This window comes from Camelus bactrianus, chromosome 6 (assembly GCF_048773025.1).
Source record: "Camelus bactrianus isolate YW-2024 breed Bactrian camel chromosome 6, ASM4877302v1, whole genome shotgun sequence".
Lineage (NCBI taxonomy): Eukaryota > Metazoa > Chordata > Mammalia > Artiodactyla > Camelidae > Camelus > Camelus bactrianus.
In genome coordinates, this window is record NC_133544.1 from 82,305,593 (window position 1) to 82,330,172 (window position 24,580).

Genomic DNA, 24,580 nt, shown 5'->3' on the forward strand with positions numbered 1-24,580 from the left:
GGCACAGGGACTGGCCCATCCCCCATCCCCCAACCTTCCACCAAGGTGGGCTTTGGCTGCAGTTGAGAATTAATTACTTTTGGCTTTTATCCCCTTCCTGTGTCTTTTCTTTCTAGGTCTCTTTCCCCCAAATCCTTATCCCACTAACGCCTTGTACTTTTCTCTCTGTGAGCTCTGGAGTTGCTCTAGTGCTGAAAGATCTGATAAATGCCTTAGTGTCAATTTATTCCTCTTCCATGTATTTAGAGGAGTCAGAGTGCTGGAGAAATGGAGCAGGCAATAGGTCTGTCCATACCTGGAACTAACTTTGAACCTTTTAACAAAGCTAAAAGGAAAAAAAAAAAAGGTAGGAAAAATTGGCTGAAGTAGCAAATACACAGACTTCTACGCAAGGAAGTGAGACATGCCTAGGTGAATTCCAGAAACCCTAGGGGAGACTTGGAGGAGAAAGCTAAGGATCTACCTACAGCTGGGCGGCCAAGATCTAAGAGCTACCACAACTGCCAATAATATGAAGTTAAGATAGACTCAATGGTATTCAATCTACTAACTTCCAAGAAAACTTGGGTTAGTTTATTCATTCATTCATGTGCTAGGCACATCAGTGAACAAGCACATTCCGTACCCTCAAAGACCTCATTGCAGCTGAATTGTTTTGGTCTTAGCTGGTACTTTTCCCCCTAACTTTATGAAACTATAGATGGAAAGTCTCCCCAATCCTGGATTTTCCCACCTTTACAGGAAAGGATAAAACAGATATCAAGTACAGCAAACATAATGGAAGTATCTTAGCCAGATGAAATACAGCTTGAGAAAGAAAAAGTAGTTCAATAAATCGAAACAAAGCCAATACCAGACATAGACAAAAAGGAACAACATAGACTTATTCAAAAGGAATGAGTGTAGTGAGGGGTTAGGTTGTCAGCCATCTCCAAAGAGTGTTGTGGAGCTCAAATGAGGTCATCAACCGGAGGATGCTTTAGCAAAGAGACGCGTCGCAAATGTGAAGGCGATGATACAATTACTGGTAACATTTTCACCAACTGTAAGCTTAGGTTGAGTTAAGGTTGTTTATAAATGATTACTGTAGGTAACCAAGGGATAAGCAGCCTCATAACTTCATTTGGAACAAGTATTCTATAAGTTAATTTGACACTACACATGTATGTATCATTTGATATGGCCGTTCTAAAACAAACTTTTTAAAAAGGGAACAATATAAATAACCAACTATAGGAGATTCCTGAGTAAAAGCATCGCGTGTCCATAATGGCCACTATGCCAATTTTTGTCCATTTGTCAACCCACTCCTTCCTTCTGCTACCCTCCTATGTCCTGCTCTGTGCCCCTGCCTGATGTCTAGAACTGAACATCATTCTCTCTGACTTCCAGGTGGATTAAATTAAGGAAGGCAACTGCAGAAGGAGAGAGGAGAGACTTTCTTCCAGTCCTCTGTCTCAGTATTGCATTTCTGGTGGGAGCTATTTCTCTTCCATGACTTCACAGAGTATCCAGTTCTCTTTGGCTGCCCTTGCACTGGATTCCAGTACTACTCTTCTCTCGTCGTTCACTTCAGCCCTAGAGGTGGTAAGAGCTTCCTGACACTGCTAGTGTTTGGGTGATGGCCTCACTATCCATTCCTTGTATGTTACCTAATCCTTATCCACACCCCTATAAACCGTCCTTTCATTAAAGTCTCTTCATTCAACCCACCTGGGTTGAATTCAATTTCCTGCCAGGACTGTGACTGAAACACAATATAGACATCTATTTATTGACAGAGAAAGCTGTCTGACAGAAAGTAGATCAAAATATTAATAGTGGCTATCTTTAGGCAGTAGAATAGGATTATTAGGTTTTTTTTATGTTTCTCTGTATTTTTCAACTGCTCTACAACATTTGATTATATATTTTTGGGATCAGAAAAATAATAAAATTAAAATAAGATATTGGAATAAATATGGTTTCAAGAAGTACTAGTGGTTTAGCTTCCCACCTTTACTGCCCACCCCATCAAAAATACATAAATAACAAGGTGCATACCCTGAAAGGTATCCCAATGGGGCAGTGGAACCATAAACACTTGTGAGTGCCCCAATATTTTTATTCATGTTAGACTCTGTTTTTGAGGAAAAATGTGTTTGATTAGCAAGTATTTACAATTTCACAATTAAAAAAATTCAGTTGCACACATCTATGAGGGTATGTGTTTTATAAAACAGATTTGGATTTCACAAGCACAAATCAAAATTTTGTCACATTCTTTGATAACGCTGACAATAGTTAACTCATACTTAGGGCTTGGCACCTACAGGCACTGTTTACAAGCATTGTAGGCACTTGTTAATGTAATCGTAACAGGAAGGGTAGTATTATTACTCCCATTTCACAGATGAGGAAATTGACATGCAGTGAAGCCAAGTTATTTGCCCAAGGTCATATGGTTCTTCATTAGCAGGTCCTGGAGGCAAGCCCAGACTTTAGAGCCTATCGTATCCATTATAATCAACTGTTACTCAAGTTGATAGATTACCTAAGAATCCTAAACTCTCCTAACTTTGTGAATATGTGCAAAGAACAATGGGGGCCTCATCTTGGTTCACCACTTATTAGCTGTGTAATCTCGCACATTTACAAATCAGAGCTACAAATTCCTCGTCAATACGGGGGCTATGATACCTCTTCTACCCACCCTAGAGGCTGTGATAACGTAGTGGGGATTGAGCATGAAAGCCCCTCAGAGCGGTAAAGCACGTCACAGATGTCACGTGATGTTACTGTGATGTTATCGTGTGCCTTCTATATACCCTCTGTATGCCATCGTCATTAATATACGAAAGCCCAATGTAAAGAAAATAGCAATTATTTTTGGTGAAGTATGGCCCTAAACTATAACATTATAAACTATCCAGCCTGTTAATAACACCCAACATAAAACCACCACTGATTAATCAATACACATCATGCAATGGTTTCAGTGAAATGTACTCTCCAGTGCACTCCCTTGACTCACATTCATTAATTACCTCTCCTTATTTGATATGTTACCAGCATTTGCCTGAAATATGTTACTCTTGATCTTAAGTTATATAGTGAAACTTTTTTTTGAAAAATTTTAAAGTTCAACCTATACATTCTCTATAATACAATATCAAAAGTTCAATTGAACCACTCAGTTTTCAATTTCCCTGACTCAACTTTTTGGAGATTTGTAATTAATTATATTCCATTATTACTGATCATCAATTAGCTCCAAATGTTGCTGAGATGGCGAGGATGCTGAAGAAGGCAGAATTCAATGATAATTTGAGACTAGTAGTAGGACACTAAATTTCTCTCTTGTTAATAATTAAAGTAGATAACTTATGTTTTTATTTATAGCTTCCAGAAATATCCGGCTCATTCCTGTGCACTGCTCTGTCAGCTAATCATCAGGGGGTCAGGATCTGACTTGGGCCATTGTGTTTATTTTCCATACACGCCTCCAAACAAAGCCATTAAATGCAGCCCAACTGAAGGTTAAAGCAAGGGACTTTTCCTTTTTTTTTTTTTTTTTTTTGAAACTCTCCATGCAGCCAAATGCTTTGATGTATAAATACAGAAAGGATGAAAAGGGGTAAAATTTCCATTTACCTGTTTCAATTTCCCAGATGTAAACAGAGTCATCTGCACATCCAACAATTAAAAAGTTCTCAACTGGGTGCCATTTTATCATCCTCACAGGGAAAAGGTGCTTCCGAGCACTCAGGAGGCACCTCCTCCCTTCAAGGTGAAGGAGAGCCACGGAATGGTCACTGCACACGCAGCAAATTACCTGATTACTTCGTAGCTGTGGAAAAAACAAACAGCATTCTTTGTAAGTAAATATTCAAATGCTTTCTTTAAAATTAAATCAGATATTTTTCCTTGAGTAACATAAATTTTTGTTAAAACCCCATTTACAAAATGACAGTTCGGCACCTCCCCACATACCACTGCACAAGGAACCTTTAGACACCAAGTAGATTTTAAATTCAGAGACCTATTAGGAAGGTGAAAAGATGCAAGTAAAAAGGAGAATTCCAGGCCAGATCTACTTATAAGATAAACAAAGGACTTGACCATCACTCAGCAGATTCAGGCAGGGAGGCAGACATCGGAAATAATGCAGAATAAAACAAACCCCAGAACTAATTTGTTGCCACAAAAAGAAGCTATTTGTAGACACAAACTTAGGCCCAAGGGTATCATGAGCTAATATTTTCCACTTAGAGCCTCAGGATGTGATTTGGTGCTGTTCCCAGAGCTATACAGATTCTAATCCAAACAGGAAACTCAGTGTAGACACAATCTAAAAGAGGTAAGCATTAGATAGCTCCAACTGAATGTACAGCTTCGAAGATACAAGGGCCAAAAATAGTCTCACAGGACAAAGATTCTTAAGATACCTTTTAAGAAAGCCAGCATGCAGTTACCTTGAGCATAGTTTAGGACAAAGAGCATCCTTGCTGGGTGCTGCTGAGGCCAGTCTGGGTGAAGTTCACAGGGCAGCTCTGTGCCTCACCATGAGGACCACGCATTGGTCAGCCCAGCAGTGGGCAAGTGGGCTGTGGCGAGGACAGGGAGTGGCAAGCTCTCCCTGCCCTCTTTTTTTCTCCTCCAACCACTTTGCTGTGTGGATGCTCCTGTTTTCACTAAGGTGCTTAGCCAGACTTTTGGCTGCTATGTTAAAAGCATCAACTGGGATCCCTTGATGATCTCCCAGTGCCCATCACTGACCTCTCTCTGTGGGGCACTGGAGAGAATGTTAATTTTTATAATTTTTTTTAAGGAGACCTCAGAAATCCTGAAGGAAAAAAAATCACAAAATGGCAGGTATGATATATAGGGAGCCTGGACTTGTAGAATGGGGTTGATGGCATTGCCCTCCCCACCCTCACTACCACCTCTTGGTGAACCTGCCCACCCACAGCTTCTGTCCAAGGGACTTCAGGAAACTCACGTACATAAACTCACACAAACATGCAACACATGAACATATATATAATACGTGAATACGGATCTTACGACCAGGAGTGGAAGCACGCCAGAGACCCACCCACATTACATCCATCAGATTCTCTTTTCTAGGCATTTGAAATTGTAAAGCTAAAAGAAGGCATAGTAAGAAGCAAGAGAAAGGAGCAACCACAGAAAAGCAGACCATTCTGGGGTACTGGATGTAAGGAGTAACCTTAGTTTTTGAATTTAAAAGTTGCACTGTAGGTCCTTGCTGTAGTGGTTTGTCTTGGATGCCTAAGAGTTGCACTCATGTGCCCTTTCTATCAATTCAATTTTTATTTGGCTTTCTTTGAATATGTCCTGATCTTTGGAATTAAATCATCCATAACCCCATAACCGAAGCAGAAGTAAAATGGGTCAGTTGTGAAACTGACTAGAATTACTGTCCTGGAGCTAAAGGGAAAAAAAATGCTTTTGAAAAAAAAGGGTGGGGTGTGTGGGGCTTCAGGAATAAAAGACTATCAGGGTATCCCAAATCACCACACAGAATTTTTTAGGGGGTCATTTAACTTTATTTCTCTGTTTCGTTTAATCATTTGTGTTGCTGAAATACTGCTTTCATTTTGTCTTACTACAAAAATGCAGTGTAAGTTTTCTCTGATTTTACTCTGGAGCTGATTTTTTGTAATATTACTATGGAGAAATAATTTTTACAAGTCAATCAACTAACTTATTAACTCAGGAAACTCAAACCTTGGTTGTTCATGTTTTATCAAAGATATCAGCTTGATGTAAGCTGAATTTAAGTTGACAGTGTATGAGAAAATTATACCTGAAAGTATTTCTTTTTGCTTGGCACAAGTTAGGTGCTTTTAAGTTTGTTAAATCTTGTTATTTGTTAAATAAATGAAAGAGCAAACAAAAATTTATTTAAAAAATAAAATGTAACTATCAATATTATTATAAAAGTAAATTGTTTAAGGCAAAAGTTAATTCTAATTTATGATTCCTATATATTTGAATTGTTTTTCCATTGAATGTCTATTGCTTCTATTTAAAAAAAAATAATTCCATTAAAAATTGATAAGAACTAAGACAAAAAAAGAAAAAAGTAAGTACTTACAGAGAATTAACTGGCTTTTGTAAAGCCAAGAACTGATGAGACCTTTGCTTTAAAATTGTAATAATAATAAAATACATATAAAAAGGTTAGAAAATAATTCATAAAAATCATTCAATTATATTATGTATATGTTTTTCTTTTCTGTGGAAATGAGTTATTTTTCCTTATTTTTTAAACATTCTTTTATGTTATATAACTTAAATTTATGTGTTATGTTTTACTGTTTATCTTAACTTACTTTGAAATTCTCTGGTGACATCAAAAGACTTGTTACTGGACCAGCTTGCAAAAAGAATTTATGCAGAATTCCTTCAGTAAAGATGTCCCACAGGATGACCCATGAGTTCTGGTCTCCAGATATCAGCCAACTTTGGTCTAATTTTGAAGAGAGACCATGTGGGTAAAGCAAGGATGTAACACTGTGGTGGTGGCCTTTGAGAACTTTGTGAGGAAGGGAACCTGGAAAACCAAATACCAAGTAATGAAAAAGGGACTTTTGTTCAAGAAATAGTCCTGAGGTTTTCTTTTATAAATTTTTAATGTAAGGAAACTACATAAAACTAAAGGTAGGCAGTTAACTAAGAAAATTAATGAACAATCCTTGAACTATCTCAAAAGGCAAGTGCCTCATTATAACCCAGGTCATGCTTCTGACAGAACACTAAAGCTGTTGTTCAAAGTCTACTAATTTCTTAAGGATGTTAGCAAGTTGCCAATTCCAGGGCCATGAAATAGCAAACTCTGTTCTCAAGGAGTGAACAATTCATACATTTTATCTCAGAACATTACTGATGTCCTTTACAATAGCATGACCAAGTCTAGTATAAAAGAAAAGCCAAGTTTCACAGAATGTTTTTGCTTTAAAGGATAGAGATTACCTAGTTCCACTGCTTTGTTTTACAGATAAAGTATCTGAGGCTCAGAGAGGTTAAGTGTCTTGAATCCAAGTGTGAAGAAACACAGCGTAATATTTAAGAATCTAGCTTTGCTGTTAAAGAAACCTGGCTTTGTTTTTCTGGGTCTGTCACTTACTACATGTATCACAATGGACAACTAGCTTTTTCCCTCTAAGGGAGCAGCATCTGAAAAATTAGGGTAATAATAGCACTTACTTCACATAAGACTGTTGTGTGGAATAGTAAGATAATGTCAATAATTTCTTAGCACTGGCACTTGGTAGGAACTGGGTATTTTCATAGCAGAGCTACTCTAGAACACAGGCTTAGTGATACCTAGTTTCCACACTGCTTCTTCCTTCATCATTAGCTAAACCTAAAAAAAAAAAAACTGGAGAGGGCCACAGACCACAAACTCTCTTTATCCACATTGAAAACGAGTCTCAATGAATCATTATTACTTCTATTAAAGAATCATTAGGTACTTCTACTCCATCAGGCACATACATCCTCACTTCGTATCGACTAGCAAACCTAGATGAATATTAATGCAGATGCTACAGGTCAGATGTAAGTTTCTGCTTGTTTTGGATAAGATAAAAAAGCCTAGATAAAAAATGTTAAGGTTTTAAGCTTTTTTACTAGCTTTTAACAGCAGTCGTTGAGATGTACATCAGCACATTACCTCTCCTCTGCTACTCATGCCTCTGTTTTAATTACTGAATCATTGAAAAGTCAGGAAAATTTGGTTAAGTAGCCAAAGTAAGCTGAGAACAACAGTAGGCAATGTAACAAAGTTTTATTTATTTATTTATTTTTTTAATTGAGATTTGGTCTCTATCCTTAAGGACTTTGCAGCCTAGTAGGATCTATACAATAAAAAATGGTATACAAATTTACCTGTACAACCCCAAATCTCAATCACCTGCTATATCACCTTCCTTTACATGAGAAAACTTACTGCATAATAGTCTTTAATAGGTATTCACTGTTGCAACGCACAAAGATAAATAACACATTTGCATTTCTTTAACAAAAAATTAAAAATTAAAACAGGATGATACTATTTTCTCCTGATTGGCAAAAATTAAAAAGTTAAATAGCACAGAAAGTTGGCCAAGTTTTGGAGGAAAAAGGCAATCTCATGAGCTGTTAGTGGACACACATGTATATGGATGTATGTTCTTTGGAGAACATTTTTAGATATATTTTCAAAATTAAAAATGTACATAAATAAACGTTGACCTAGTAATTCTACTTCTGGGAATTAATACTATAGATATACCCAATATATATGTGCAAAGATAGTTAATTCTGCATTGTCTGTAGTAGCCAAAGATTAGAAAAACTTAAACGCCCATTAATAATCATTTAAAATGAAGTCATAGAGAATGTGCTCCAAAATATTTCATTAAGATTTAAGGACATTTTAGTAAAGTGTGTAGAATGTGGTTCTATTTGTACAAATAATTAAAAGAATATATACTGCTATGTTAGTATATGCTTTTATGTGCATAGAAAATTTCAAAAACTATATAAAGAAACTTATTAGCAGTTGCCTTTGGTGATATTTCTGGAGATCAAAGAAGGAGAGAAATGTATTTCTCATTGTATAACCTATTTGACTTTTTTAAAAAAAACCCATGTGTGTTTTACTTTAACATTAAAACATGCACGAATTTATTAGCAAATGCCTAAAATTTTTTAAGCTTGAGAAATCTTCTTAGTATAGCTTATTACAGTTGAAGCTTAGATAAATAAACAGGGTCAAATAAAATTCAATGACCTTTTAATAAAGAATTGCCTTCTAGAAGTCCTGCTTTGGCAGCATTCAAAGCCTGCGTAATGAAAATTGTCCCATCTTCACAGCCACATATTAGTTTATCATGACTTGGAACATACTCTGATGAAGTGACTACCGCAGTTCCAGTCCCATCTTTAAGCCCAGAGAAATGGTCAATAATACTTTGTGACATGCTATGATGCTTATCAAAATTATCTTGAAGGGTCCAGGTGGCAGTTATTGGTATCTCTAAAAGGAAAATATACAAAAAAGGAAAATTTGGTTTATAAATTCATCATAGATAGAGAAAATATTATCAAGACACTATACTGTGGGGTGCATAGTGGACTTTAGGCAGAAAAGCTTTCCTGCCACCCATTTTCTTCACTCCAAATGCTATTTTATTGGTCCTCTTCAGGGAGCCTCAGAAGAATAGATGTGTATGAGTGCATTCATTTTAGACTTCAGTCAACTGAAAAGAATGGAGAAACTCCTGTAGTGATGCAAAATGGTAGAGCAATCTCACGAGTTCTCTGTTGCCTTAATGAATAGAGAATGTGAAGAAGGAAGACTAGGGGTCTATTAGTCGTGTGGGGTAAAGGGAAGACATTTTTTTCTTTAAATGTCAAGGATATGAATACTTAAAAATCATACCAAGCCTCCAAGCAACTACCTGCAGCTACCAAGAGCACTGGTTCTCACTTGATATGGCTGACCACCCCAGCACATGAACTGGGCTACAGGTGGGCTCAGGAAATGAGAAGCTTGGCATCCCAGAGCAACTTAAAGCCAATCTACCCCTCTAGGAAGGGGCCTCCCTGACCTTGCAGTACACATGTCACAGTGACTGTGAAAACCTTGAGCCCAAACCTTGAAACTAGCACCAAGAGCTATCACAGACATTTATGGCTCTAATTATAAAGAAAGTTGACTAGATACTTAGTTCTGCTGCTGGAAGGAGGGCAGACATGACATTTCCCAGAGCCACCACCAAGTGGCCTCCACAGGGGGCATGGTATGCTTTTTAACTCTTAAAATTGTAAGAAACTTTCCCACACACTGTACCCAGTTCTAAGTCTATTTCTTGACTCATTTCTTATTAATCTAGCTCTACTATGAACCATTTAAAAACATTTGGGACAGGGACACTAAAAGTTATACCAGTGAATTTGTTAACTAATGGAAACTTGTACTTAGAGTGCAAGTACTGGGGGCTGTGTTTCTGCTGTGCCCCAGACAGTGACTCACAGAGATGCCTCACCGACTCTGGAACAAGGGGAAAGGAGCAAGATGGGGTTCCTCAGTTTGGAATACACAGTCTCAGGAATTTGAAAGTTCTCCACAATAATATTTACTTTGTTTTGAATTCTAAGAAAAATTAAAACAAGCAAATGCTAAATCATCTAATCATTCAAACTGGCAAATGTTTTAGTGCCCAAGTGTACATCTGTGCTTACAATTTCAAGCAGCTTTAATAATCTGAGTAGAGAATTTGGTTGAAAAAGGGTACAGGACACAGACATGAAAAATTCCAAAATAGGAATATGGTCTGTCAGTCTATTCTATACTCATATTGCCAACATTCATTTCAATTTAATAAAATGTCATTCATGTTAAATTGATGTTAATTTGAATTATATTGGTCATATTGTTGCTTATAAGCATCATGTTTATACCTACTTTTATGTTGGCATCTAATGCATAGTGGTACATGAGAACTTTTCTTGTTTTATAGCTTCATGTTACTCAACTTTAAAAAAAAAAGACACTGGGTTAATTATAAAGTAGTTCTCAGAAGACATGTGATTAGAAATATAAATTGTCTTACCTCTAGGAGAACCATCAAACTTGGATACAGGGACATCAGGGATGTGCCACAAAGTAATTCTTCCTGAGACTTCTCCAGAGAAAAGCACCTTATAAAAAGGCTCTTTCCTTTCATTCATGTAGCCCATAACAAAGGGAAGGCTCTGGTCCAAATTAAAAAAATAGCATTTGTACAGAAAAAATATCTCTAACAAATTCCAAATAACAGCAGCCACTGTTTTTAAATGGAGGAACAAGACTTCACAGATGAAATAAATTATTTCCATTTATTTCCGACTGTTTCAAAATTTTCAGGTAAATTAAGTGAAATAATCTCTCACTCGAGACAAAAAAAGTTTCTATAAAATAAGAAGCAAAGTCATCAGCTACACTTCAGATAATTAATAAGAATATCTACCATTTATTGAACATACTCTGTGAATGTATTACACTTACTGTTAGGGGATTTGCGTGTATTTAGTTAAATGGTCCTCACAATAATCCTGAGAAGTTGGTACTATCATTGTCTTCACTTTACAGATGAATACTCTGAGAAGGAAGTGGTTAATTTATCTAAGGTGATGTAAGGTCCAGTAATTCTGACTCAAGAACTCATATCTTTTTTTTTTTTCAGTTTAGAGAATACTTTATTAGTTTCTGTAATCAAACCCATGTAGATAAGACCTCACATATTTAATACAGTGAGTTACCCCTGTACAAATGGAAAAAATTATGTTTAACCTTTCTAGACCAATATGAAGAGCCTATATCTTAATGACAAGGCTCTACTGTCCACTAAGGAGGCCTGATTTCTTTATGATCCCTTCAGTTCAAACTGTCAGTTAAAACAGCAACAGCTCATATTTATATGGTAATTTTGTGGTATTAATACACTTTCTACTTTCTCTTGACCATTTTTCAGATTTAATATACTTGATTTCAAATTTCCCAAATGGTCACAAAGAAAAATGAGTCTATGTTTTATATATATGTGTGTGTGTGTGTGTATGTGTGTGATATTAATATAAGTGAATGTATGTTATATTTTATACATATATATGTGAATATATTATATTTATATAAAGACATAATTTTGCTAAGGCAGAATATAAATATTGGGCACCACAGCTCTGGAAGACACACTTTCACTAGTGAATGAGTCTCGAATCTCCCTAGGACCTCAGTGCAGAGTAAATGTTCTTTGGGCACACTTGTATAGAGAGATTGAAATGATTGATTAGAAACACAAGAAAAAAGCCCTCTTTTATGTACAAATAAAAAGCACCCTGAAAAGAAAGCCAAGTTCCAATGCTAGAATTAACGAAGTCTTAGAAAGTGTTTGAAGGTCCAGGCTTAGATATTTTAGAGGGAAAATTCTATCATGTATCTTCAGAGACAATTAAAGGCCAAAATATTGCTACATTTAATCCTCACAACAAAGCTACAAAGTAAATAAACACTGTTATTATTTCTGTTACAGAGATAAGTAAACTAAGAAAGAGAATAAGAAACTAATTCTCAAGACCATGCAATCAAGATATGGAATCCTCTATTGTCCCAAGAAACAAGAGCATTGAAGAGAAAACAGTTCCAATGAAGTGAGTTCTTGGAATTTTTCTTCTTCTTCTTTTTTTTTTTTTTAAAGATTCAGAAGGCACTTTGGGATCTCATATTTCTGTTCTCAGGGCCATCATTTTTGTGTGTTAGAGATGTGTTGATAAGATGTTGTCAGAATGGCTTTTCAAACTCTCTCAACCTTTGGGGACCTTAGAATTCACCAGTCCAACTCTCTCCTGACTCTGCTATGAGGGTGAAGTTCCAGAGAGGCTGGGCAGCGCTCAGGTAGGGGGCCGCATAGTTCCTCCCTCCCAGCGACATGTGCTGCCTCTCCAGCCCATGCTCCCCATGCTGCTGTCTTCCCCTCCACCTGGACTTCTGTACTCCCATTCCTAACTTGCTTACACTCACTCCTTGACACCTCAGTCCTCCTCCTTTCCAGCAGTTCCCTCTCTAGCTCTACTCTTCACCTGAAAACTCCCTCAGAGCCCCTTACCATGTAAAGTCTGATGTTTTCATCACAGTACCCTGTACTCATCACAGGAAGGACCCATCCTCCAAGAGGCAATTAAGTAGTCATCAAGAGTGAATTCTCTTGGGCTAACTGCCTGGATTCAAATCCTGGTTTTAGCACATACTAACTCTATTAGAAGAGCCAACTACGTCTTTATTCCTTTGATAACTATGTAAGTTTAAAAAGCTAAAGATCTAATCTGTTCTTAGAAACAATAATTAGTACATATACGTAAACTAAAAAAAAAAATGTGCAGTATACTGTATATCTGTATTTACATGCAAAAAAAAAAAGCCAACTACTTGATTTAGGCAGTTTACTTAACCTTGCTGTATCTCGTTCTAAGTGTGAAAGAATGCTAATAAATGAAAGCACCTACTATATGGGATTACTGTCAGGATTAATGAGTTGATAAAGGTAAGGTGTTTAGAATGGCACAAGGCATTTGGTACATACTCAATAAACAGTAACCATTCTTATTATCCATTCTCAAAACAATTGGGGAACTTACTCTGAAGTCTGTTCCCAGACTCTGGGGCTAAACTTCCTGAGTTCAAATGCTGTGAATTAACCTCTCTGAACATCAATTTCAAAATGGGGTCATGGTGAAAACCCATGTAAATGAGGCAGTTTGTATGTTTAACAATACTAAGGACTCAAAAAAAGTTACTTTACCATCATCGTTGCTGTCATTACTCTTAGTTCATACACCCAAATTCCTTATCTGCCCAACCCTCAGGTTGTTTCTATCCCACCGACTCCCATCTCAGCACTGCAGTCTTACTTCACAGCTAGGGCCCTGGGAAGCCCAGTTTCTCGTCTTGGCATCCAGGACTCATGCCCCAGGCTCTGGTGATCATTAGCTATGATTTGAAGCTAAGGAGACTCTCATAAAGCTACTGGAATGAAGGAGGAGTCCCCATTTTTGCTACTATAACTCCATCAGCAGGTAGGTTTCTGACATCACATGAGAACATGTTACTGTCAAACACTGAGATTTAATTCTGCAGCGTCAGTCCAAAAAACATTTACAGAGCATGATTTTCTAAGTTCACTGTATCTATTCAAACTCACCTCCCTACCCACCAAAATGCCTTCATTACCTTGTAACTGCAGGAGACACTAAGAAGTCTTGTATTTAGTGAATATTGACAGTTTGAATTGGTTTATTAGCTGGATAAAGGGCAAGCAAGAATCTAAGGATGGGGAGACAGCTTCTTTTAGTTTCAGATTATTCTATTCATATTTCACTGGCTTCCAAGTACTTCCCACTTTTATGATACAGAAACAACTGTACTTGTCTAAACAAGAATTATGGTATTGATAGAAGACTCACAAATCGGTGCCTTCACATTTTGAGAAACAAGCAAGATGGCTTCCCGTAAGATCAGTATTTTTAAAGTTAATTGTAATTGTTCTTTCCCCTCATAGTTATGTATAGCATTGATACTTGTCGTAGGTGAGAAGCTCCTAAAGGACACTACTTAATATTTAGCTTTTATGTTAAACTGTGCTTTATAAAAATGCATTCAGGAGCTAAAAAGGAAGAAAGGGCAGGTTTTTTTTAAAAAAATAGCTAAAAATGCCTTTCTGAGCAAGTCACAATACTGCTTTGGCAATCAACAGCAAATTAGGGCTCTACTGCCACCCATAAATGACTTTAGAAAGAGTGTTCAGTACTGTAACTCTAAAGTTTGCCTATGCCCCAGTGGCACTTGGAGTTTTAATTTTTGGTTGACAGCTTCTTGATAATCAAGCTTTTGCAATAAAACCTCACAAATACGTTAAGGAGGTAATACTGAACCATAGGATTTGCAACAGCTATGATGAGTAATTAAGCAAGCCATCACTGTAAAAAGTAACATGCTTCATTGTTGACACATCAATAATTCAGAACTCCTCCATTCTCCATGAAATACCTTTTTGGATAATTAACTGATGACTCTATCCAACAGGTTAAAAAAAACACTTTGGTTGACACTACTGAAATAAAATAACTGTTTAAATTTTCAGGCTTCATGGAGTGTCAAATATACAGTTCAGTCAAGTAAAAGCTCACAATTACATCCTCAACTCTCTGCCAGAAATCATAATTATATTTGTTTTAACAAGAAAATTTATTCAGAGGAATAACAAACTACAAGTGAAAATGATCTCAATATACAGTGAAGTGAAAAAAATGGATATAAACCATTTGATAAAGTTTAAAAATTGGAGTAGATACATCAAAATGTTAGTAACTTTGTATTAAACCATCTATCAAAAGGGTCGGTGAAAAAAATGTGTGAGTATGTACATATATAGAGAGAGAGAAAGAGAAGAAATTAATATGGCAAATGTTGACAGTTGGTGAATCTAGGTAAAGGGTATATGACTGATCACTGTACTATTCTCAAACCTTTCAAATCTTTGAAAAATTTCCAATTAAAATAAATAATTGCATAAAGTAAAAAATATTTATAGTGAATATTTATGGAGGTAAAGTTAGGAATTTTAATTCCTCTCTTTTTAAACATTTATAATTTTTCTATAATAAATATGTATTGTTCAGTTAATTAGACTTAAAAAATAGATTTTTTAAAGGCAAAGTAAGTGTTCTCTTTAGTAGCCATTAACAATTAGATTTGATTTTCTCGTTAACAACTTGATGTGATTCTTCAATTCAATTTTTTCAAGCCTGATTCTGTTACAGACAAAGCAACACTTATCTGAGAAACGGAGTGAAACAGCTTTGAGGCAGTCACTCTTTTCTTGCATTACCTTATTTTCCTGCCCAGATGTAGAGCACAGTAAATGAGGATAAATGGTCTCTTTAAGCACTCTTCCATCAGCAGGGTATATGCTTTTTGAAAGCCCACTGCGTAGCGAAAAATAAAAAGCAAAGTTTAGAACTTTGGGGGTTTTTATTTGTTTTTTTCCTTTCCCACTTTCAAAAGCCGGATGGTACCATTCAAGTTTCTAAACTCTAGTTAGAAATTGTTGGGTTAATAATTACAAGTGACTTTTTGAAAACCCAGCACCAGCTGTACAAGTTATACATGGTTAATCTCATTCCTTCATCCCCTGCTGTTTTATACAAAGGCTGAAGCCTACCAAGCCTAGAGTAAATCTTCTAGTGCCAAAGTTGTTTTGTTCTGGTTTTTGATCATGGCAGCATGCAGGGATTTTTCCATAATAAACCTCCCAAAGTTCATTTTCTACCTGAATGTTTTGTATTCCGCTCCCATCTGAGCCCACCTGTTCAGCAGCTGATAGATATAACTGTGACCATCTTCTGTCCAGATGATGATCCTGTGAGCAGCAAGCACCTCTCCACCAGCAAACAACTGCCTGCTCCCACTAACTTCAGTCCAAAGAAGGGAAAAATCACAATAGTCGTAAACCTAAAATATGGCATTAATGATGCATGTTAACAAAAGCTTCCAGTCTAGTTTGCAGAGGAAATGAAACACATTATGGCTATCAAGGCTGTTTAGATGACAATGTTGATGCAACAACATATTATTAATAACAGGCCGCACTGCACTCATGTACCAAGATAACATTTTACCGGTGCTTACTTTTCTCACATTTAACCTAGGGTAGGTATCAGTGGATAAACTTTATCTGATATATCATTCCAGAATGTGCCCATTAAGCACAGAGACCAAAAATCCCAAATTTTCTGTGTAATTTTATTAATTCCATATGGATAGTCAAACTTAAACATTTGAAAATTTATCACACACAAAAATGTTTATGCACTAGAAATCTTTTGTTAGATCATGTACTGTACATTTTTGTTCAAAGATATATTATCAGCCTCTAAGTAAGACAATATAGGTTTATTAACTGAGCCAAGTATATGAAACTTTAAAGGAAAAAAGAATGCTATCAAGTGATAGTAACTTAGCTTTTCTTTCTTCTTGGAGAAGTTAGTAAATACATTCACAAGAAAAGAATGCATATTCCCTAAAAATAAATATAGTGATAAAACAGGAAAAGAAAAAGAAAATCTAAAAATAAGACCAAAGTATGTAGGTGAAAAATATTAGTTTTCTTTTAAATTCGAAAGTGCATGTATCAACTTTTTAAAACAATCTGAGATAAATGCTCATTATTATTATGGTTTGTTATTAATAAAATTAGTATATACTTTATATATACAATATCCTGGCATACAAAACTGCTAAATGCAGGGAGAGGAAAACTGATAGAAGTCAGTCAGAAAAGACAAGTCATTCCTTGCTGTGGTATTAATAGCATAAAGAGTTTGTATCATAGTTAAAATATATTCTGATAATTATTGCACTAGAGGTAAAAATCAAATTACATGTGTATATCCCTCGTATTTATTATGTTATTTCAGAGTACCTTCCAACATTTAGAAAATACCACCAGTAGAAGTCTCTCTGTATATGTGCAAAATCGTATTGTCTGGCAGTTCAGGCAGTTGAGAAATTTGGATTCCTTTTCATAAACGTCTTTCTTTTCCTTCAAAAGGAGTAACAACATTTTATTAGTAACAGTTCTGTGTAATTTATATGAAATTGTATGAGAAGACTGCTCCCCTGTAAACCTGAAGTAGATCACACCATTATTATTTTAAAAAGTATCTCATTTTCCTTTTGAGTTTTCTGAACTAAGAAGTTACTTTGCAAAATAAACTGTGAAGAGGAAACCCATTCTAATTCAAGGATTTGTTATACACAAGCAACTAACAAAACATCCTGTCGGGGAATATGCTGCAGAATACTGAAAATGTAAAGATACGAAGGAGTTACTGCTTTTCAGACATGGCAGAAAGATAAGACAAAAAAGTAAAAGAATTTTTTAAAATCCCTGTACTATCTTAATTGTTAAAATAGAAAAACAAAATGCTTTGAAAAAACAAAAGAGTGGACAGCACAGAACACCTAGAATACTATGTTCTCAAGTTTCTAATGATGCTGTGTGTGTGTTTCTTGGGGTCAGTATTGCCAACACAATTCCCAGGCTTTCCCAACCAAGAAATTCTGAAAGATAGCCCCAGAGCATGGGGCAGTCAAAACAGTTTTGTCACTAGCACAATCACTATGACAATTTTTTTGTCCATCACCTTGACTTGTAGCCTGATGCCAGGGAGCAGGTGAATATACTGGGCCCCAAGTGTATGTTACCCCCAGTTATTCATTGTAATCTCCCCACAATAGCCACAGCTCACACAAACCCAGAAGAAAGGGGGTCTTCTGTTGTAACAGACAGAGAAATATACTCCTATGATGGATTTTTTAAAATTAAACTGTAATTAGTGTTTGTTGGTGTTGTAGATAAAAACATTTGTATATACACAGAGAAAAGTCTGGAAAGATACCATCCAGTTGTTACCAATGCCCACCCCTTGGAAGAGAGATAGGAAAAATACATGGAGGAAAAAATCTTGCACTTTCTACATCATTTGGAATTTTAAAAATGAGAAGGTAACACCCTTATAATTTAAAAATTTTCAATATATATGCTTGAAATTGGAGAATAAAGCGTAGTTTCACAAGCCAACCTGAATGCTGTTGATGGATGAAGATAAATCCCATACTTTGAGCTCCCCAGCTACTGACACCACCAAGAGAGAATCTTCTGTAAAAACAACAAAGGTCACATATAAGCTAACCACCGTTCTAACTGATTGCTCTAAAGATTATTTCATAGTCATCTAAGGGTTATGCAGAACTATGCAGGTAGAAAATATCCAGCTTTTTTTTTTAATTAAAAATAAACATCTTAGATCACATTTTGAATCTGTTCTAAAATTTCAAAGCGACTCCCATGTAGAAGGAGACGACCACTAAAAGCAGAACCACATTGCAAACCATCAAGCTGGCAATATTAATTGTACCTTCCTATCTCACAAATAAGTAAGGAGCCCGCCTTCCCTCCTTACAGAAACTGAAAAGTCACTCATCACAGAAACTGAATTCTCTTCATTACTACGTCCAGAAGATACAGTAGGGCAAAGCCAAGAGTCCTGCTAATCCACAACAAACACCTGCTTGTCACTCTTAAAATGTATCAAGCAGAACTGGGTCATGGAAATGCAGAGTCTCCTTTTCCCACTTCATCTTGAACTCTTGCTGACTTCCCAATATTTTGAACCACTGGAATGGCTGTTCCCAGTTTTTCTTGATCTGGCTTAGAGAGCTATCTCCACCAACAGATAAACATACAGAAGCATTCTGAACTCTTGCCCAATAATTTAACAAATAGCTCAAAAAAAAAAAAACTCTTAGATAATAGCTAACTATTACCTTGAATTCTCATGGAATGAACAATGCACATGCAGTTGATCCAATCAGGAGACTGAGACGATGTGAAAGTGTGAATAATAACCAAACTTTTGGCATCAATTATAAGAATATCTTGGTATTCTCCACAACATAGAAGCCAGCCTTCTCCTGTCATCCGGAATGAGCAGTGGTAATACTATGCAAGTGGAATTCAAAGCAAAAATTTCATTATCACTAGCAGTTAACGTAATTTTGCCTGTGGTGAAGACCTCTCTGGATTTCAGTCTTATCATCTATTCAATTAAGATATTAGGCTGCATAGCAACTAAAATTTCTTTTAGTTCAATTACTTCATAATTCTAAAGGGTTAATTTTGCACTTTATCTCACTTGCATGTCATCATTTTTCTGGAGAAGGGGGATCTTTAGGGAAGAGCTAATCTTATTGCAAATCATGAAAAGCTCACAATTAAATTAATTCTGGAATGCTATGTAGAACTAAACAACCACAAAAATCAGGTTCCTTATCCTAGCAATACTGCTACATGTTAAGAAGAAAGAAAAATGTCCGAAGAGTGTTTGAGGAATTCTTGTGCCAAATAAATGTTGAGAATGACTTTTATTAAAGATTGAATAATATAATCTACTCTTGACAAGCTCTCTCACTACGCAGGTTTTGATCCCAGAAAGAAGTTCATGAATGTTTCAATGCAAGTCATCAGTGCTAAAAGCAATACGTACAATATAAAAAACAGTGTCAGTACCATGGGAATCATGCAACTACTTTATTTGTATGTTTGGAGTCCATCTACCAAAAGCCAAAATCTCTTTTATGGCTATGCCTCTCGCTCTATTTTCATAAATAAGAAGTTTAGAAATTAAGGACTTATCTACCCCAAGAAGCTTAAAATTGGAAAGAAAATTTTTTTCTTTATAAAACAGTACGTCAATAAAACAAAATCATTTTGTGTGTATGTCACTGTGTGTGCTTTGTGAGTGTAACCAAGGAAAAATAAGGAAATTGTCTTTCAAATTTGTCTGTGTTAGAAAAATACAGAAAATAAAAGAAAGAATAAGATAAAAAATGGTTGGATAGTTACTTTGGGAAAAGAAAAAAATCTCAAAATAGCAGATGATAAGTGACACTCTTTAAGTGACATTTCTTTAAAAGTGTCCTTAGCAAATTCACTAAAGGAGTTGTAGAATCTGGAGATGTTCTGAAGGAAGTGAAAGTACTTACACAGATTGCACTGTGCCTGTAAGGAAGGGTGGCCTTCTCCACGCACTGTCCGTTGGTGACATTCCAAACACACATCTCCCTAGCAGAGATAACTTTGTATTATTCTCTGTCATTTCCACTCAATTGGCTAGAATAATTCTTGTGCCACCAAGTTTTTCTTTAGTGCTGCACTTAAATGCAGCCTGATCGTTTATGTGGCTTTTTGTTACAGATTACTGGGCAAGAAAATGTTGTGGTCATTAGCAGGGATGACATTCTGTATCCGTGTCTTTTTGTTTAGGTAATTACACCCTGCCACCAGCCTACAAAACTTACTCAAGTGCCAACCTGACCTATAACAAATTGTGGGGGTACAGCTATCAGAGCCTGTGAGAGTGACAGTACAGCAGTCTTTCCATGGAAACTGCATCCTCTTGAAAATGGCTTATTTCATGGAATTTAAACTACATATTCTGAAAAGCGTAATGCATCGTGTTGCATTTTCTGGAACTCAGGTATCATTTTTGTAAAAATAAACAGTGCCACCAAGAGGCCACACTTGGTCTATCATTGATATGCTTTATTTTTTTGCTTCTCCTGAAAGCATCCTTGCCACTAAATATTTAGAAAACTCTGACTTGGCTATATATATGGTACAAAGATATAGATACAGTTATGAAATACAGTTACAAATACAACTGGCATAGGGTAGTTTTAATCTGTATGATTTCAGTTCACAAAAAACGGAATGGCTGTTTCAGAGTTGTTTGGTAATATTCTTCAGTTTTGATAGTTTCAACAAATAAGCAAAATTATCTGTGGAAGGAAAGTGAACACTTTATTGGCTTTAAGGGAGAGCTGCTATTAAGAAGCAAAAGATATGGACTAATAATGTTAAATGCTCTATGCATTTGGTGTTTGCTGATTTTTTTGTTCTTTTAGCCAAACACTGGAAATTAATCTTTAAGTCAGTGGTTCTCAACCTGGGATGATTTTGCCCCACAAAGGACATTTGACAACGTTGAGAGATAATTTTGGTTGTCACAACTAGGAACATGCTACTGACATCTAGTGGGGAAAAGCCAGGGATGCTGCTGAACATCTAACAGCACAGGATAGTCCCCGACAACAAAGAATCCCTTGGTGGTCTGAAATGTCATTAGTGCTCAGGTTGAGAAAGCATGTTCTGGACATAGAACTAAATATTCATAGTAGTTTTATTTCTCTCTGTTTATATCTAACTGTATTCCAAAAAGGATTTGAGGTAATCTGAAAAGGCTTGCAATTAAATAAAACGGGGGAAGGCGGGTGGGAAATGTGTGTGTGTGTGTATGTGTGTATGAAAAGTAAGACTGGGAAAAGGTAGAAATTGAAATAATATATCTCAAAAGTAATACCTATCGGTGTGTGTGTATATATATATATATATATATAATCTCAAAGATAAAGAAATGGAACTTAAGCAGCCATTGATAAAAAATTTTGGCTGTACAAAAAATTGAGTTTCTTAGTGTGGTTCTCAGCTCTAGCTATTTTAAAATTTTTCCTCAGAGATTCTAATTTCATGGCTCTGTGTTGGGGTTCTGACATCCGGGGGTTCTGCAAAGCTCCTGGCTGGTTAACCTGTTTTTAGATAACTCTATCTCTAAACTAGTGGCTCTAAACTCTGGCTACACATTAGAATCATCAGGGAGCTTTTTAAAAATACTAATGTCTGGGACCCAGCGCAGGCATCAGGCCAGGCTAATTAAATCACATTTTCCAAGGTTGGAGCCTCAGCATCAATAAAAGCTCTCCCAGTGATACTAATGTTTCTAAACTCTTGGATTCTAATGCTTTCCCTGTTTGTTTGCTTATCAATTTAAGAAAAATACAAAAATATCACAAAGTAAAATCGACTCTTTGCCAATCAATTCTATTTAAGAAAGAAAAGCAAATCTGTTGTATATCAAAAATAGTTTCAGCATTTTAGCTGAAACTGTACAAGTTGCATACCTAATAAAAAGACATGAAAATTAACTATTAAAATGAATATTTTTCTTTTCCTTTTCAAACACTGTCCCCAAACTTTGGACATAGATTAAATCACCTTCAATTATAAAAAAAATAAATATAACAATTTCAAATTAAATGAATATTTTTTATTTCAATAAAAAATGGAGGAAAAAACTACAACATATAAAATTAGAAAATTATTAAATTCCTGCTACAAGTTCCTTGAGAAAGGGCCTTTTATCTTATTCAAACTTTACATCTCCACCTGAGCACCTCAGTAAAAATTAATTCAGTGGATACGTAAGTTACTACTCTTTCATTCACTTTCTATCTTTCAGAAACACACTATTTTCTCTTGGCCCCTTTCCTCTTCTTATATTTGTGTGATTATCATACTCTCATTGCTTTGCTCGAAGTTTAATGAAACATCTAGAAGGAAAGGAGATAAACATCAATGCTTGGTTTGCCATCTTGAATTACAAGTCCATTGTTTTCTTTAGACTCTCTTTAATTATACTTTTGGGTTTCCTTTGGCATTCTCAGACTCCTTTCTTGTTATGCCTGTTTCTTAAATGCTGGTTTTCCTTACATTTGTGTCTTAGGCTTTCTTACATTCTCATATTTCCCACTCTCTCTGAGTGAGTTATCCACTCTCTTGACTTCAAGTACCATCTATAAGATGTTGGAAACCCAGACCTATTCAGTGGGCTCTAAGCTTTCCACACGCAACTAGCAATTAGATGTCTCCACCTGGATGACTTGGAGAACTTCACACTCCTTGTATTCAAAATGAAGCAAAACATCTTCGCTGCTTTGTTCCCCATTCTCAGTGAAAGGTATCATTACCAATAAGTTTTCCAAGTCATTCTTGATCTCACTTTTTCTCTCACTGACCCAAGCATGGGGCACTCACTATTCCAAATATATTCCTCTGAACCAGCAGCATTGGCCTTGTCCAGGAACATGTTAGAAATGCAAGTTCTTGAACCTCAGCCCTGATCTACTGAACCTGTGCCTCCAGGGATGGGGCACAGAAATCTGTATTTAAACAAACTCTGAAAGTGGTCCTGATGCAGGCTCAGGGTTGAGGAACACTAGCCTAGAAGACCCTAAGACTGGGTGCCTGCCTGCCTAACTCTCAGCTCTTGCTGGTGGTTGGAAGTTTTATTAATAAATAATAACCCTCTGTATCAATGTCAAGGCTTTTTTGACATATGTATTAACATACTAACACAGCTATATCAACATAATTTTCATTAGTATCCATCTGATAAATCTTTTTCCATCCATTTACTTTTTTTTTTACGTTTTTTATTGAGTTATAGTCATTTTACAATGTTGTGTCAAATTCCAGTGTAGAGCACAGTTTTTCAGTTATACATGAACATACATATATTCATTGTCACATTTTTTTTTCACTGTGAGCTACCACAAGATCTTGTATATATTTCCCTGTGCTATACAGTATAATCTTGTTTATCTATTCTGCATAAGCCTGTTAGTATCTACAAATTTTGACCTCCCAGTCTGTCCCTTCCCACCCCCCGCCCCCTTGGCAACCACAAGTTTGTATTCTATGTCTATGAGTCTGTTTCAGTTTTGTACTTATATTCTTTTTTCTTTTCTTTTTTTTTTTTTAGATTCCACATGTGAGTGATCTCATATGGTACTTTTCTTTCTCTTCCTGGCTGGCTTCACTTAGAATGACATTCTCCAGGGACATCCATGTTGCTGCAAATGGCATTATGTTGTCATTTTTATGGCTGAATAGTATTCCATTATAGAAATATACCACAACTTCTTTATCCAGTCATTTGTTGATGGACATTTAGGCTGTTTCCATGTCTTGGCTATTGTAAATAGTGCTGCTATGAACACTGGGGTGCAGGTGTCTTTTTGAAGTAGGGTTCCTTCTGCATATATGCCCAGCCATCCATTTACTTTTAACTCTTATATATTCTTATACTGTTTTTTGTTTTTTAAATTGTCCGACAATCTTTGTAATTTAACTAATGGGCTTAGTCCCTTTAATTAATTGAGATTATTGGTTTATTCAGATTTATTTCAATTATCTTACTTTGTACTTTCTATTTGTCTTATGTATTGCCATCCCCTTTGGATTAAAAACACTTTTTTCTATTTTAAATTGAAAGTTATATATTCTACTTCTTTTGTTTTTATTTCTTTTGTCTGTTCTTTTAGCAGCCAACCTAGAAATGTTAAGATGTATATCAAGCTTAAAGTTACTTAATTAACACCCTTACCCACCTCTAGGACACCAGAACACACAAAATCTGATAACTGCATTTACTATGTGCACTTGGTGATTAGGATCGTGTGTCTGTGTGGGGGAGGTATACATAAACATTACTGTAATATAGTCTGTGTTTAAATTTTGTAAAATTTGCTGGGTTTGTTCAAAATTCCTTCTTCCATCTCAGATCTTCCTTCTGAAATCATTGTCCTTAC

At 35.9% G+C, this 24,580-nt stretch overlaps 1 protein-coding gene and 1 long non-coding RNA gene across 3 annotated transcripts in view; one reads left to right on the forward strand and one right to left on the reverse strand.

The window, feature by feature from the left end:
- WDR72 (WD repeat domain 72) overlaps positions 1-24,580 on the reverse strand; it is a 190,943-nt gene that overhangs the window by 143,445 nt on the left and 22,918 nt on the right. For both annotated transcript variants that reach the window (XM_045506253.2, XM_045506250.2), the window contains exons 4-13: positions 20,138-20,216; positions 18,920-19,094; positions 18,175-18,251; positions 17,013-17,132; positions 15,897-16,042; positions 15,420-15,516; positions 10,611-10,752; positions 8,786-9,031; positions 6,342-6,562; positions 3,634-3,829 (exon numbers count right to left, since the gene is read on the reverse strand). In XM_045506253.2, coding sequence (XP_045362209.1) covers positions 3,634-3,829; positions 6,342-6,562; positions 8,786-9,031; positions 10,611-10,752; positions 15,420-15,516; positions 15,897-16,042; positions 17,013-17,132; positions 18,175-18,251; positions 18,920-19,094; positions 20,138-20,216 — 1,499 coding nt within the window. The remainder of the gene's footprint in view (positions 1-3,633; positions 3,830-6,341; positions 6,563-8,785; positions 9,032-10,610; positions 10,753-15,419; positions 15,517-15,896; positions 16,043-17,012; positions 17,133-18,174; positions 18,252-18,919; positions 19,095-20,137; positions 20,217-24,580) is intronic.
- On the forward strand, positions 1,397-14,295 carry LOC141577971 (uncharacterized). Its single transcript, XR_012507669.1, has 3 exons — positions 1,397-1,587; positions 3,724-3,856; positions 12,069-14,295. It is a non-coding gene; the product is annotated as an uncharacterized LOC141577971 (long non-coding RNA).